Source organism: Salvelinus fontinalis, chromosome 23, assembly GCF_029448725.1.
Source record: "Salvelinus fontinalis isolate EN_2023a chromosome 23, ASM2944872v1, whole genome shotgun sequence".
NCBI classification, from domain to species: domain Eukaryota; kingdom Metazoa; phylum Chordata; class Actinopteri; order Salmoniformes; family Salmonidae; genus Salvelinus; species Salvelinus fontinalis.
The window spans coordinates 49,252,140-49,267,434 of NC_074687.1; the positions used below are offsets into that span (position 1 = coordinate 49,252,140).

At 42.0% G+C, this 15,295-nt stretch overlaps 1 protein-coding gene across 26 annotated transcripts in view; it reads right to left on the reverse strand.

The window, feature by feature from the left end:
- Positions 1–15,295, reverse strand: part of LOC129821430 (E3 ubiquitin-protein ligase MYCBP2) — a 294,275-nt gene that overhangs the window by 143,833 nt on the left and 135,147 nt on the right. For all 26 annotated transcript variants that reach the window (XM_055879088.1, XM_055879085.1, XM_055879096.1 and 23 more), the window contains 3 exons: positions 9,764–9,845; positions 3,317–3,434; positions 2,644–2,848 (listed from right to left, as the gene is read on the reverse strand). In XM_055879088.1, the coding sequence (XP_055735063.1) occupies positions 2,644–2,848; positions 3,317–3,434; positions 9,764–9,845 (405 nt within the window). The remainder of the gene's footprint in view (positions 1–2,643; positions 2,849–3,316; positions 3,435–9,763; positions 9,846–15,295) is intronic.

Sequence of the window (15,295 nt, forward strand, 5' to 3'; positions counted from 1 at the left end):
ATTTTAAGGCAATGCTACCAAATACTAATTGTGTGTATGTAAACTTCTGACCCACTGGGAATGTGATGAAAGAAATAAAAGCTGAAATAAATAATTCTCTCTACTATTATTCTGACATTTCACATTCTTAAAATAAAGTGGTGATCCCAACTGACCTAAAACAGGGAATCTTTTCTAGAATTAAATGTCAGGAATCTGTGAAAAACAGATTAAATGTATTTGGCTAAGGTGTATGTAAAACGTCCGACTCCAACTGTACATGTACATAATTACCTCAACACCGGTGCCCCCCACACATTAACACATTGACTCTGTACCGCTACCCGCTGTATATAGCCCCGCTATTGTTATTATCTTACTTTTTGGGGGATATTCTTAAAACTGCATTGTTGGTTAAGGGCTTGTAAGTAAGATTTCACTGTAAGGTCTGTGTACACCTGTTGTATTCGGCGCATGTGACACATACAATTTCATCTGATCTGATTTGATTTTTAAACATAAATTCTACCTGACTCAACATTCCATGCCGTACGAGGAATTATTGGCAGAATAGAGGGAGGTAGTTCACTGCATGATTAATATAATTCACCAATACATTTCTTGGTAGTCCCTGGAACATTGTTTGAAGCCTTCATTCGGGATGCACTGTTTCAGTTTCAATATTTTAGACAAAAAATGGTGAATATAACTAAGGCTGGGAATGTCAATAAAATCAAACTAGCGAGGGCAATGATAACAATTCATTCACAACGTGGCTAATAAGCTAGCGTATCTATACTGAAAACAAATGCAACATTGAAACATTTTAACGATTTACAATTCATATAAGCAAATCCGTCAATTGAATAAAATGAATTAGCCCCTAATCTATGGATTTCACATGACTGGGCAAGGGCGTAGCCATGGGTGGGCCTGGGTGGGCATAAGCCCACCCAATTGGGAGCCAGACCCAGCCAATCAGAATTTGTTTTTCCCTACAAAAGAGCTTTAAAACAAAGAAATACTCCTCAGTTTCATCAGCTGTCCGGGTGGCTGGTCTTAGACGATCCTGCAGGCTGCAGTGGTTACAGATGGTCTGAGGTTGTGAGGCTGGTTGGACGTACTGCCAAATTCTCTAAAACGACGTTGGAGGCGGCTTATGGTAGGGAAATTAACATTAGATTCTCTGGAAACAGCTCTGGTGGACATCCCTGCAGTCAGCATGCCAATTGCACACTCCCTCAAAATGTGAGACATCTGTGGCACTGTGTTGTGTGACAAAAATGCACATTTTAGAGTGACCTCTTATTGTCTCCAGCACAAGGTGCACCTGTGTAAGGATCATGCTGTTTAATCAGCTTCTTGATATGCCACACCTGTCAGCTGGATGGATTATCTTGGCAAAGGAGAAATGCGCTGGGATCTTTTATTTAAGCTCATGAAACATGGGACCAATATTTTTGTTACGTAGCAAGCTAAAAGTACGGAGCCTAACGTTAGTTAGCTGCTAGGACGATGTCATGTAATGTCATTGGAGGAGTGGGTGAGAGACTGACTTTGCCCCCTCATATCGTTTTCGGTGGCATTACACAGCTAGAGACGCAGGTGTCATTTATTTAGCTAGCAAGAACGACTGTTATCCTGTTTCATATCTCTTGCGTTTGCAAATTCAACCTGGCTATCTACTCCGAGCACTCTCATCTGAGTGTGGCAGAGCGCAGAACAACTGCGTGTCAGTAAACGTAGACAAAAAAAGTAATCGTCACAAACTATGTAGATAACATGTAACCAGCTCTGCTACATAGAGTAAAATGGTTAGAGTGAGGTGTTCTCTCATTTGTGTCAAAGAGGGCTCCTGGGTGGCGCAGCGGTCTAAGTCACTGCATCTCAGTGCTAGAGCGGTCACTACAGACCATGGTTCACTACTGATTGACTACTGATTGACTAAGGCGCACCTGTCTGAGTAGACTCCGGTCTTGGGTGAGACAGATGTTTTTATTAAGTTTTAATTACTGCAGTGTCTATTAATTGTCCAAACGCACGGCCCCTTTCCTACTCTATATTGCTATAGAACTTCAAACACCTAAGTATAAGTCATTCCCAAAAACTAAGAATTTATGAAAATGTAAAAATTAACATATCTAAGTACTCACTTGTCAAAAGTGTATTCTTCCTGGGGGTGTATATTAACAGGTTTTAATAAGATTTCATGTTGCTAAAATGCTGTCAGTTCCACTTTAAAGGCTAATGCGGTTTTTCGTTGAGGTATATTTTTAAGAAAGGCTTGCTAAAATGGCATAGGAGATAGTTCATTGATTAATCTAAATACTATATATTTGGTGTAATATATCCACACAAAACAAGACATTTCTACATAAAGACATTTGAGTAAAGGTCCAATCCTAACTTGAATGTGAATCACATCTTTATGTCAATGGGAGTTTTGCTTGAAAGTTTGAGATGTCCTCAGGGCCTGTATTCACAAAGTGTCTCCGAGTAACAGTGCTATTCAGGATCAGGTCCCCCCGTCCATGTAATCTTCTAATTAAGATCTAGCAGGCCAAACTTCTAGATCAGCATTACTAATTTGAGACACTTTATGAATACAAGTCCTGATCTCAGGTTCAGGTTTGGACCTGAGTGAGCAGAGGGTGTGCTACTTACCAATGATGTGTTTGCTAGCAAAGATCTCGGAGGTAGCAAGGACATGCGAGTTGATTAGGGCCTCGTCGATCCTCAGGAAGGTCTGGTCGCCGCTGGCCCCGATCCAGGTGGCCTTGCGGCCATACTTGGCACCAATGTTGGGCATGGGGGAAGGTTTGGCGTTCCAGTAGGGCATATCCAGGATTGGACGACCCAGCTGCCCTTTCTGTGGAGAGGTGTATAACATTTTAGAAATTACACTAAAAGTCAATTAGTCGTGTCAGTCATCTCATATAGAATGATTTAGAAATCACTGCTTCAACAAAAGTAGGTAAAACAACCAGGATCAAACAAGACAAAGAAGAGAAGTCAGTATCCCCATTCTGTGGACACAATATTAATCTCTATGCATTCAATAAGAATGTGTATGGACTTCAGTAAATAATAGATTTAGACAATATGCCATTGGTATGGCATTGCGTTTTAAAGTAGCATTGCACTCTGAGGAAAAACAATAAAGATGTGACCATTACAGGGTCAATAAGGAAAATTAAGGATTATGGTTGGGGTTAGATACAATTAAATGGTTTTAGTTCATCAAGAAAAAAAAGTGACATAAAAATCACATCGTGTAAAAAAAGACATCTAAACTCGAAACCATAGGGGCATAGACCAGAACAGCTGCGTGGCATACCGAGAAGCTGCCGAAGGTGAAGACCTGTCCGTCCATGAGGAGCACAGCTGTGTGGTTACTACCAGCTGTCACCTGGATACTCGGACCTGGGAGGGCCTGCACCAGCGTGGGAGAACCCCTACAAAGGCACAGAGGGGGGTAAATAATTAATTATCCAGGTTCAAGGACAGCCTTTAGACCCCAACAAACTGAGGTTAAACATTAAGGGACCAGTGTTGTCATGATACCAGTATCGCGATACTCTGAGGTATCGTGGCAAGTTAACAACCATTTCTGAAGGAAACAGTCCTCATGTTTGACCTGCAGGATTAATATTCATTTTAACAGAACATGCAATTGGGTGCATCATTCTTACCGAAATCCGATGAGCAATTTGAAGATGTCAGAATACATAGGCAGCGTGTCCATAAGGCTAGTGGAAGTTAAGCTTTCCCTAAAGTAATTAGCCAAAATTATATAGCCTAATTAGCTTTCTCCTGTCTATACATAAATAAATCAAATCATTCAAAATAAGCTACTACACCAGAAAGCATGATTTGGCCACAGAGGATTATTAGCTTTAAAACAAGTTTTATAAAAATATAAAACCTGCTGATTGTTTTAAACGGCATAGTCTGCAGTCGGAAAGGCCCGCATTTTGGGCAGAGTGCGCAGCATATAGTTTGGGAAAACAAATTGCTGTAAAGAGAAAGCAATCAAAAAAATCCAATCTGTGTTTTAGTCATCGGAATTCTTAACTTAATTGAATGAAAAGTAGCCTTCTTATTGGCACCACTGGAGAACATCAGCCATATCCCCGGTAAGTGTGCATATTCACTGCCTTGGGTCAGTGCCACTTTTGTTTGTATTTGGACAATAATTTCCTCCTCCAGGTTAGATGGACATCATATTGTACACATCATATTGTATTTGTGTGTCCCCTTTTCGTAGGCCTAATATATGGATCAGACAACGTTTTTATTTATCTGTTTGTCAGTGTCAGCAGAGTAGGCTACCCTGTCATTTTTGTCGAATAATAAAAATATTCAGCAAATGTCTTCAGTCAAAGTGTAGTAGAATTGCATGAAATGTGTTAATAAAATGATTTTTTTTTTGTGCAAAGAAGAAGAAATGTAGGCTGATATAGCATAGCACTACTCTAACATGCTGACTAGACAGGGCGCGTGTGACCGTTGATTTTGATTTTGCCCACCCACACCAGATACGGTCAGGACACAGGTTGAAATAACAAAAAGAACTCAACCAACTACAATAATTTGGGGACAGGTCGAAAAGCATTCAACATTTATGGCAATTTAGCTAGCTAGCTTGCTGTTGCTAGCTAATTTGTCCTGGGATATAAAAATTGGGCTATTATTTTACCTGAAATGCACAAGGTCCTCTACTCAATTAAGTCACAGATAAAAGGGTAAACCGAGTTTGTTTCTAGTAATATCTCCTCCTTCAGGGTTCTTCTTCGGACTTTATATGGCGGTTGGCAACCAACTTTGAGGTTTCATTATCACCACCAACTGGACAGGAGGGTGGAACTCAGTTCATCTTTCAATCACCCATGTGGGTATATGCTCCTAAAAACCAATGAGGAGATGGGAGAGGCGGGACTTGCAGCGCTTTAAACTTCACAAATAGAAGCAGACGCTCGTTGAAGCGCACCAGCAGTGCGCTTTCCTCAGCCAACAAGATGAGTAACGAACAGCAAAATCACTAGCCAATGTCGATCTACTATCCCCCATAGTAGAAAAGTGTACCTATTCTATTGGTCAGCTTGTTCTATTCAAGAAAGAAATAGCCTATTCCTAACAGACTCAGTGGTGGGACGATAGATCCCAAATTCATACAACCAGTAGGCCTAGGATACATCCCAAAAACGTAAAAAGCAATGACGATTATGCAACATATCAGATCGTTTAGCATAAAATGTTGATAGGCCTAAACTATTATTTCTTCATATTATAAGCGCAGCAGGGTGCACAAGGCAGTAGGCTTCACACAAATGTTTGTCCCATAACGCAAATTAGCGGGAAACACACCATTGGGAGCGGTGTCATGTGATACTGAGCTGTAGTCAATGAATAGCATTCTCAAGTAAGGTGTTCCTTTTGTCCAGGTAGGAAAGGGGAGTGTGGTGGGGTGCAATAGATTGCATCATCTGTGGATCTGTTGGGGCGGTATGCAAATTGGAGTGGGTCTTGGGGTTATGGGATAATAGTGTTGATGTGAGCCATGACCAGCCTTTCAAAGCACTTCATGACTACAGACGTGAGTGGTATGGGTTGGTAGTCATTTAGGCAGATTACCTTGGTGTTCTTGGGCACAAGGACTATGGTAGTCTGCTTGAAACATGTTGTTATTACAGACTCGGTTAGGGAGAGGTTGAAAATGTCAGTGAAGACACTTGCCAGTTGGTCAGCGCTTGTCCTGGTAATCCTGGTAATCAGTCTAGCCCTGCAGACTTCTGAATGGTGACATGTTTAACAGTCTCACGCACATTGGCTACGGAGAGCGTAATCACACAGTCGTACGGAACAGCTGATGCTCTCATGCATGCTTCAGTGTTGCTTGCCTCGAAGCAAGCATAGAAGTAATTTGGCTCGTGTCACTGGGCTGTGCTTCCCTTTGTGGTCCGTAATAGCCCTGCAACATCCGACGAGCATCAGAGCCGGTATAGTATGATTCAATCTTAGTCCTGTATTGAAGCTTTGCCTGTTTGATGGTTTGAAAATACTCCTAAATTTCATCATAAGAATCCCGGAGCATATTCCAGTCTGTGCTAGCAAAACAGTCTTGTAGTTTAGCATCTGCTTCATCTGACCACTTCCGTATTGGTCGAGGCACTGGTACTTCCTGCTTTAATTTTAGCTTGTAAGCAGGAATCAGGAGCATAGAGTTATGGTCAGATTTGCTAAATGGAGGGCGAGGGAGAGCTTTGTACGCGTCTCTGTGTGTGGAGAAAGATGGTGTAGAGTTGTTCTTCCCTCTAGTTGCACAGGTAACATGCTGGTAGAAGTGAGGTAAAATAGATTAGAGTTCCCCTGCATTAAAGTCTCCGGCCAGTAGGAGTGCCGCCTCTGGATGAGCATGTTCTTGTTTGCTTATGGCCTTAAACAGCTCGTTGAGTGCAGTCATAGTGCCAGCATCGGTTTGTGGTGGTAAATAGACAGCCAAGAAAAATATAGATTCAAGACTCTTGGTAAATAGTGTGGTCAACAGCTTATCATGAGATTCTCTACCCCGACCTACGTCCCCGATATCGTAGTCTCTTCTTCATGCAAATGACAGGGATTTGGTCCTTGTCGGGTGTCTGAAGTAAACCCTTTGCATTCGACTCGTTAAAGAAAAAAATATTTGTCCAGTACGAGGAGAATAAATCGCTGTCCTGATATCCAGAAGCTCTTTTCAGTCATAGGAGACGGTGGCAGACACATTATGGGAAAAATAACTTGCGAAAAAACACAGGGTTAGGAGCCCATAAAACGGCAGCCATCTCCTCCGGCGCCATCTATAATGGTGCTGTTATTGTTAAGTGGAAGTGTCTAGGAGCAACAACGGCTCAGCCGTGAAGTGGTAGGCCACACAAGCTCACCGAACGGGACTGCCTAGTGCTGATGCAAATAAAAATAGTATGTCCTCGGTTGCAACACTCACTACCGAGTTCAAAACTGCCTCTGGAAGCAACTTCAGCAAAATAACTTTTTGGCAGAAGCTTCATGGAATGTGTTACCATGGCCAAGCAGTTGCACACAATCCCGCAATGCCCCAACCAAAATCCATGGACCACCATGCGCAATGCCAAGCGTCGGTGGCAGTGGTGTAAAGCGAGCCGCCGTTGGATTCTGGAACAGTGGAAACGCGTTCTCTGGAATGATGAATCACACTTCACCGTCTGACAGATGAATCTGGGTTTGGCAGATGCCAGGAGAATGCTGCCTTCCCCAATGCATCGTGACAACTGTACAGTTTGGTGGAGGAGGAATAATGGTCTGGGGTTGTTTTTCCATGGTTCAGGCTAGGCCCCTTAGTTCCAGTGAAAGGAAATCATAACGTTACAGCATACAATGACATTCATTCAGTTTGGGGAAGGCCCTTTGTTGTTTCAGCATGACAATGCTCCTGTGCACAAAGCGAGGTCCATACATAAATGGTTTGTCGAGATCGGTGTGGAAGGACTTGACTGGCCTGCACAGAGCCTTGACCTCAACCCCATCCAACACCGTTGGGATGAATTGGAACGCTGACCTCGAGCCAGGCCAAATTGCCAAATTTCAGTGCCGACCTCACTAATGCTAGTGACTGAATGGAAGCAAGTCCCCGCAGCAATGTTCTACCATGTAGTGGAAAGCCTTCCCAGAAGATTGGAAGCTGTTGTAAGCAGCAAAGGGGGGACCAACTCTATATTAATGCCCATGATTTTGGAATGAGATGTTCAACATACTTTTGACAATGTTGTGTACAGTATATAGACAGGTGTGTGCCTTTCCAAATCATGTCCAATCAATTGAAATTAACAGGTAGACTCCAATCAAGTTGTAGAAACATTTAAAGGATGATCAATGGAAACAGCATATAGCTGAGCTCAATTTCAAGTCTCATAGCAAAGGGGCTGAATAATTATGTTACCGTAGGGATGGTGCCAGGTTTTCTCCAGGCGTGACGATTGGCATTCAGGCCAAAGAGTTCAATCTTGGTTTCATCAGACCAGAGAATCTTGTTTCTCATGGTCAGAGTCCTTTAGATGCCTTTTGGCAAACTCCAAGCAGGCTGTAATCTGCCATTTACTGAGGAGTGGCTTCTGTCTGGCCACTCTAGCATAAAGGCCTGATTGGTGGAAGGCTGCAAAGATAATTGTCCTTCTGGAAGGTTCTACCATCTCCACAAAGAAACTACGGAGCTCTTTCAGTGACCATCGGGTTCTTGGTCACCTCCCTGAGCAAGGCGCTTCTCTCCCGATTGCTCAGTTTGGCCTGGAGGCCAGCTCTAGGAAGAGTCTTGGTGGTTCCAATCTTCTCCCATTTAAGAATGATGGAGGCCACTGTGTTCATGGGGACCTTCAATGCTGCAAATATTGTTTGATAACCTTCCCCAAATCTGTGCCTGGACACAATATCCTGTCACGGAGCTCTACGGACAAATACTTCGACCTCGTGGCTTGATTTTTGCTCTGACATGCACTGTCAACTGTGGGACCTTATATAGACAGGTGTATGTCTTTCCAAATCATGTCCAATCAATTGAATTTTACACAGGTGGACTCCAATCAAGTTGTAAAAACATCTCAAGGATGATCAATGGAAACAGGATGCACCTGAGCTCAATTGCAAGTTTCATAGCAAAGGGTCTGAATACTTACGTAAATAAGGTCTTTCAGGTTTTTTATATTTTACACATTTTTTATTCTAAAAACATGTTTTCACTTTATCATCACAGGGTATTGTGTGTAGTTTGATGATGATTTTTTTTTTTATAAATACATTTTAGAATAAGGCTAACGTAACAAAATGTGGGCAAAGCGAAGGGGTCTGAATACATGCACTGTAAATAGTGTCATAACGTGTTAGGATGCTGGGTGTAAAGTGTTACCAAATAAAGAAATACAAAAACTTGCAGAGAGCATCTCCAACTAACAAGCTCTTAGAAAGAAATATAAACTATTAGAACCAAGAATTAACAATAACTGATGTTGGAACAAGATGGAGGGAATGTTAGAGCATAACTAACAAAAGTACAATTAACGAAAATGTACGCTTAACCCAGTATAAACTAATGTATAGAACGTATTATATAGGAGCCAAAATTCTACAGCACAACAGCAAGAGTCATGCCTTAAGTGTAAAACAAACATTAACTCAATAATCCTGCATTCTGGAAATGCTATAAAATCCCCAAGTTGTGGGCGGAGCTAGAAAGCTGGCTGTTTCAATGTATTACAATGTTAATGTACTTTTAACCTGTCAGTCTGCAAATTTCAAAACATGGCATATGGTGGTGTAGTGAAATACCCAATGGGCTGGATAATTGTCGTCTCACTCATCTTGAAAATCAATCAATCCGCCATCATTAACAATTGAAAAATCTAATGATTTATTATTGATATATTGAAATAGCATGGACAAACGAGAAAAACTAATTGGTACAATTTTAAGGCCATGTGGCAAACAATAATGCAAGCACTAGGGATGGGGGTGTGAGCATGCGGGTCTACCACAACAAATATTTCCAATCTGGGAGGTAAACTTGCTAAAGCATTCCTAAGGTAAATATGTCTAACCATGGGAGGGCAAGCCCCCACGGGTTTACTTGTACTTGTACTTGTGGAAAACACTGACAACCTACCCTTCTATCCATCCTACACTGTTAAAACCGATTAATTGTCTGAACAGAACATCTAGAACTATGTTTTTTCGTGTCCAACTGTTTACCATTTTTGCATTCGTGCATGTCAGTGGTTACCTTGAGTTGACGTCTCCGTGTCCAAGCTGGCCATGCTGACCGTAGCCAAACGTATAGACATCCCCATTCTCCATCAGCACCACTACAGGACAGAACAAGAGACAAAAACATTCCATAACATTCCACCACATTACTTATCTGAATATGTTGTGCACGTTTCACATGTTCATGTGTGTTATTTTCCTATATACAGTCATGTTAGAGAGTATTGCCGTCTTACATTATCCACAGAATTTCAATTGTACATGTGTATTTGTCATTGAACTGTTAAGCGCTTACTTGCTAAAAACAACAAATAGGGTCATAAAGAATTGCCCTATTAACACATTTCCATACAGGGCAGGTCCCAGCAGATTGAAATCTTATAACATCCTCTACAATATATTGAATTCTTAAATGTCCAAGCCGTGTAATTGTTTTAGGACTGTCATACAATGGATAATTTACTGGATCATATATTTTAGGAGCACTTTAGGTATCCCCAAAAATTACTAAAGAAATTAAAAAACATATTGAATTTGGCATTTAATAATATAGCCCAGAGAAACGCACAGAAAACCATTCATGGAATGGCAAAAAAAATGACAAAATATATTAAAAAGAAACAACATTTTGAAGTGCTTGTCCTATATCTAGGATACATAAGAAAGCTCAGGAAATATATATACAGTACCAATCAAAAGTTTGGACACACCTACTCATTCAAGGGTTTTTCTTTATTTTTACTCTTTTCTACCATGTAGAATAATAGTGAAGACATCAACAATGAAACATATGGAATCATGTAGTAACCAAAAAAATGTTAAATCAAATTATCTTTGATATATTTGAGATTCTTCAAAGTAGACACCCATTGCCTTGATGACAGCTTTGCACACTCTTGGAATTCATGAGTGTAGTCACTTGGAATGAATTTCAATTAACAGGAGTGCCTTGTTAAAAGTTCATTTGTGGAATTTCTTTCCTTCTTAATCTGTTTGGGCCAATCAGTTGTGTTGTGACAAGGTATACAAAAGATAGCCCTATTTGGTAAAAGACCAAGTCCATATTATGGTAAGAAAAGCTCAAATAAGCAAAGAGAAACAACAGTCCATTACTTTAAGACATGAAGGTCAGTCAATCTGGAAAATTTCAAGAACTTTTCAAGTTTCTTCAAGTGCAGTCACAAAAACCATCAAGCGTTGTGATGAAACTGGCTCTCATGAGAACAACCACAGGAATGGAAGACCCAGAGTTACTTCTGCTGCAGAGGATAAATTCAGTAGAGTTACCAGCCTCAGATTGCAGCCCAAATAAACGCTTCAGAGTTCAAGTCACAGACACATCTCAACATCAACTGGTCGAATTGCTGCAAAGAAATCACTACTAAAGGACACCAATAAGAAGAAGAGACTTGCTTGGGCCAAGAAACATGAGCAGACATTAGACATACCAGACATTACACTGGTAGAAATCTGTGTTTTGGTCTGATGAGATTTTTTGGATCCAACCATTGTGTTGTTGTGAGATGCAGAGTAGGTTAACATATGATCTCTGCATGTGTGGTTCCCACCGTGAAGCATGGAGGAGGTTTGATGGTGCTTAGCTGGTGACACTGGCTGTGATTTATTTATAACCCAATTGAGATGGTTTGGGATCAGTTCGACCACATAGTGAAGGAAAAGCAGCCAACAAGTGTTCAACATATGTGGGAACTCCTTCAAGACTGTTGGAAAAGCATTCCAGGTGAAGCTGGTTGAGAGAATGCCAAGTGTGCAAAGCTGTCGTCAAGGCAAAGGGTGGTTACTTTGAAGAATCTCAAATACATTTTGATTTGTCTAACACTTTTTTGGTTAATACATGTATCCATATGTGGTATTTGTTAGTTTTGATATCTTCACTACATTTCTACTATGTAGAAAATAGTGAAAATAAAGAAAAACCCTTGAATGAGTAGGTGTGTCTAAACATTTGACTGGTACTCTTCTGAGGAACATGATAACATTTCAACAACATATTTTTTCCATCTTCATAACATTGCAAAAATCTGAAAATGTTTGTCAAATTATGCAGAAAAGCTAATCCATGATTTTGTCACTTCTAGATTGGACTATTGAAATGCTCTACTTTCCGGGCTACCCGGATAAAGCACTAAATAAACTTCAGTTAGTGCTAAACACTGCTTCTAAAATCTTGACTAGAACCCCCCCCCCCCCCAAAAAAAAATAATATTACTCCAGTGCTAGCCTCTACACAGGTTTCCTGTTAAGGCTAGGGCTGGTTTCAAGGTTTTACTGCTAACCTACATAGAATTACATGGGCTTGCTCCTACAATGATCTGCCAATCCATGTGAGAGACGCAGTCTCGGTCTTGACCTTTAAGTCAAGACTAAGTCAATATTGAAGACTCATGTGACTCACCACCTGGATTCGGTCTTAGATAGCAAAACTTGAAATTGTGTTTTTTACATTGGATTAAAGTAGAGACTCAGAGCTACAAAATGGTATATCATACACTGCATTTGAGGAACAATGTGAAAGTAATTCTCCTTCAAAAGTTGTTCAACTTGTAATCTCACTTTTCAGAAAAACGCATTTCAATGTTTTGGTATCTAGTGAAGAGCTCTTTGTCTACATCAATTCAGCATTGTTCACACCCTCTTAAGCTTTAGCCCCACCCATCTCGTTACGCTCTCGGAGCATTCAGACGGGAACACTTGAGGCTCTGGCCGACGATTTAGTTACCTCTGATTAACATGAAAACAGCCTAACCAGCTCTGCTGGCAACAATTTCATTATGCTTTTTTGCACACATTTATTACACTGGCCATATTCAAAGGGTGTGTTGTACACACGTCACGTAACGTTAGCTAACGAGCCAGCCAGCTAACATTAGCTAGTTAAACAACAAATGAACAATGCCAACAATGCCACAGTCCTGGGAGCTAACCAACCAAATTCAATGTTAGCTAGCAAACATTTGGCGCTAACTAAAAAAGCAACCAGCTCTTGGAAACAAATAATGTCAGCTAGGGAGCCAGCCAGCTAATGTTAACTAGCTAGCTAACAGTACACTTTAGCTTAAGACGTATAGCTAGCTAGGGAAACAATGAACGTAGCTAGGTAAACAACGTTTAAGATCACACACGTCACATTAGCTAATGAGCCAGCCAGCAAACGTTAGCTAGTTAAACAACAATGAACAAATTGCCAACAATGCCAAAATGCTGGGAGCTAAACAACCAGGTTCAACGTTAGCTATCTTACATTAGGCTCGAACTAGAAAAGCAAACGGCTCTGGGAAACGAATAATGTCAGCTTGGGAGCCAGCCAGCTAACGTTAGCTAGCGAACAGTACAATTTAGCTTGAAATGAAACCACTGTCAAAATTAGAAACGTGTAATATCTGAAAATGTCTTACTAGTGCTCTTCCATGCTATCCCTAGGAGGGGTGCATCACTTGAGTGGGTTGTGTCACTGACGTTATCTTCCTGCCCGGGTTGGCGCCCCCCTCGGGTTTGCTCCGCGGGGGAGACCTTCAAGGGTTACACTCAGCCTTGTCTCAGGGTAGTAAGTTAGACAACATAGACAGGGCTCTAACTCCCTTAGCTCCACAATGAAATAGGGTGCAGGCCAGGCAGCAGGCTGTTAGCCAGCCGGCCAGCTTAGTGGAGTCTGCCACTAGCACAGTCAGTGTAGTCAGCTCAGCTATTCCCCTTGAGACCGTGTCTGTGCCTCGACCTAGGTTGGGCAAAACTAAACATGGCGGTGTTCGCCTTAGCAATCTCACTAGAATAAAAATCTCCTCCATTCCTGCCATTATTGAAAGAGATCGTGATACCTCACATCTCAAAATAGGGCTACTTAATGTTAGACCCCTCACTTCAAAAGGCAGTTATAGTCAATTAACTAATCACTGATCATAATCTTGATGTGATTGGCCTGACTGAAACATGGCTTAAGCCTGATTAATTTCCTGTGTTAAATAAGGCCTGTGTGCATCCCGCAAAGGCGGAGGTGTTGCTAACATTCACGATAGCAGATTTCAATTTACAAATAAAATAACGTTTTCGTCTTTTGAGCTTCTAGTCGTGAAATCTATGCAGCCTACTCAATTACTCATCTCAGACTCATCTCTCAGTAGGTCATATGATTGAGTGTAGTCTGGCCCAGGAGTGTGAAGGTGAACGGAAAGGCTCTGGAGCAACGAACCGCCCTTGCTGTCTCTGCCTGGCCGGTTTCCCTCTCTCCACTGGGATTCTCTGCCTCTAACCCTATTACAGGGGCTGAGTCACTGGCTTACTGGTGCTCTTCCATGCTGTCCCTAGGAGGGGTGCGTCACTTGAGTGGGTTGTCACTGACGTGATCTTTGTCTGGGTTGGCGCCCCCGCTTGGGTTGTGCCGTGACGGAGATCTTTGTGGGCTATACTCGGCCTTGTCTCAGGATGGTAAGTTGGTGGTTGAAGTTATCCCTCTAGTGGTGTGGGGGTTGTGCTTTGGCAAAGTGGGTGGGGTTATATCCTGCCTGTTTGGCCCTGTCCGGGGGTATCATCGGATGGGGCCACAGTGTCTCCTGACCCCTCCTGTCTCAGCCTCCAGTATTTATGCTGCAGTAGTTTGTGTCGGGGGGCTAGGGTCAGTCTGTTATATCTGGAGTATTTCGCCTGTCTTATCCGGTGTCCTGTGTGAATTTAAGTATGCTCTCTCTAATTCTCTCTCGGAGGAGGAGGACCTGAGCCCTAGGACCATGTCTCAGGACTACCTGGCATGATGACTCCTTGCTGTCCCCAGTCCACCTGGCCGTGCTGCTGCTCCAGTTTCAACTGTTCTTCCTGCTGCTATGGAACCCTGACCTGTTCACCGGATGTGCTACCTGTCCCAGACCTGCTGTTTTCAACTCTCTAGACAGTAGGAGCGGTAGAGATACTCTTAATGATCGGCTATGAAAAGCCAACTGACATTTACTCCTGAGGTGCTGACTTGTTGTACCCTCGACAACTACTGTGATTATTATTATTTGACCATGCTGGTCATTTATGAACATTTGAACATCTTGGCCATGTTCTGTTATAATCTCCACCCGGCACAGCCAGAAAAGGACTGGCCACCCCTCATAGCCTGGTTCCTCTCTAGGTTTCAGCCTTTCTAAGGAGTTTTTCTTAGCCACCATGCTTCTACACGTGCATTGCTTGCTGTTTGGGGTTTTAGGCTGGGTTTCTGTACAGCACTTTGATATATCAGCTGATGTACGAAGGGCTTTATAAATAAATTTGATTTGAATGTTTTGGTACATACTGTAGAGCTCTTCTTTTTCCACACCAATTCAGCATCGTTCACACCCCCTTAATAGCTTTAGCCCCACCCATCCTTTAAGGATTCAAGTGAGGCTAGGTACTTAACCAAACATTTCAAGACTAAACGCTGGTTTATTCTACGGGTGAGTTCTTAAATTAATCTGGAGTGCCAGAGTGTGCTCTGGGCGTTCATAAACTCAGAGCATTGTCTCTGGGGGTTCAGAGCGCACACTGGACGCTGATGACGAAAAGTAGGGTT